The 222-nt window shown below is 71.2% G+C and overlaps 1 protein-coding gene across 1 annotated transcript in view; it reads left to right on the top strand.

The window, feature by feature from the left end:
- Nucleotides 1-207, top strand: part of LOC104507112 (potassium/sodium hyperpolarization-activated cyclic nucleotide-gated channel 4-like) — a gene marked incomplete at its 3' end in the record, with an annotated part of 5,442 nt that extends 5,235 nt beyond the window's left edge. Inside the window, exon 8 of the mRNA XM_010148289.1 lies at nt 3-207. Within this exon, the coding sequence (XP_010146591.1) occupies nt 3-207 (205 nt within the window). The remainder of the gene's footprint in view (nt 1-2) is intronic.
- Nucleotides 208-222: the final 15 nt, after the last annotated feature.

Raw genomic sequence — 222 nt, 5'->3', positions numbered from 1 at the left:
GTCGGGGCCCCGGTGGTGCACGCGCCCCGGCAGCCAGCCGCTGCCACCACCAACGTGGCCATGGCCTTGACTCACCAGCACAGCCTGCAGGCTCACATCTTCCTGCCGCCCTCCTCCATCTCCAGCCCGCTCTCACCCGAGGCCACCCTGCTCACCAAGCAGGTGCGCAGGTCCCAGCCCAGCCTGGGAGGCTCCCGGCCCTCCTCCGTGAGTTCCCCATCC

The sequence above is a fragment of the Eurypyga helias genome, unplaced genomic scaffold (genome assembly GCF_000690775.1).
Source record: "Eurypyga helias isolate BGI_N326 unplaced genomic scaffold, ASM69077v1 scaffold36423, whole genome shotgun sequence".
Lineage (NCBI taxonomy): Eukaryota > Metazoa > Chordata > Aves > Eurypygiformes > Eurypygidae > Eurypyga > Eurypyga helias.
This window is presented reverse-complemented; position numbering and strand designations above follow the sequence as displayed.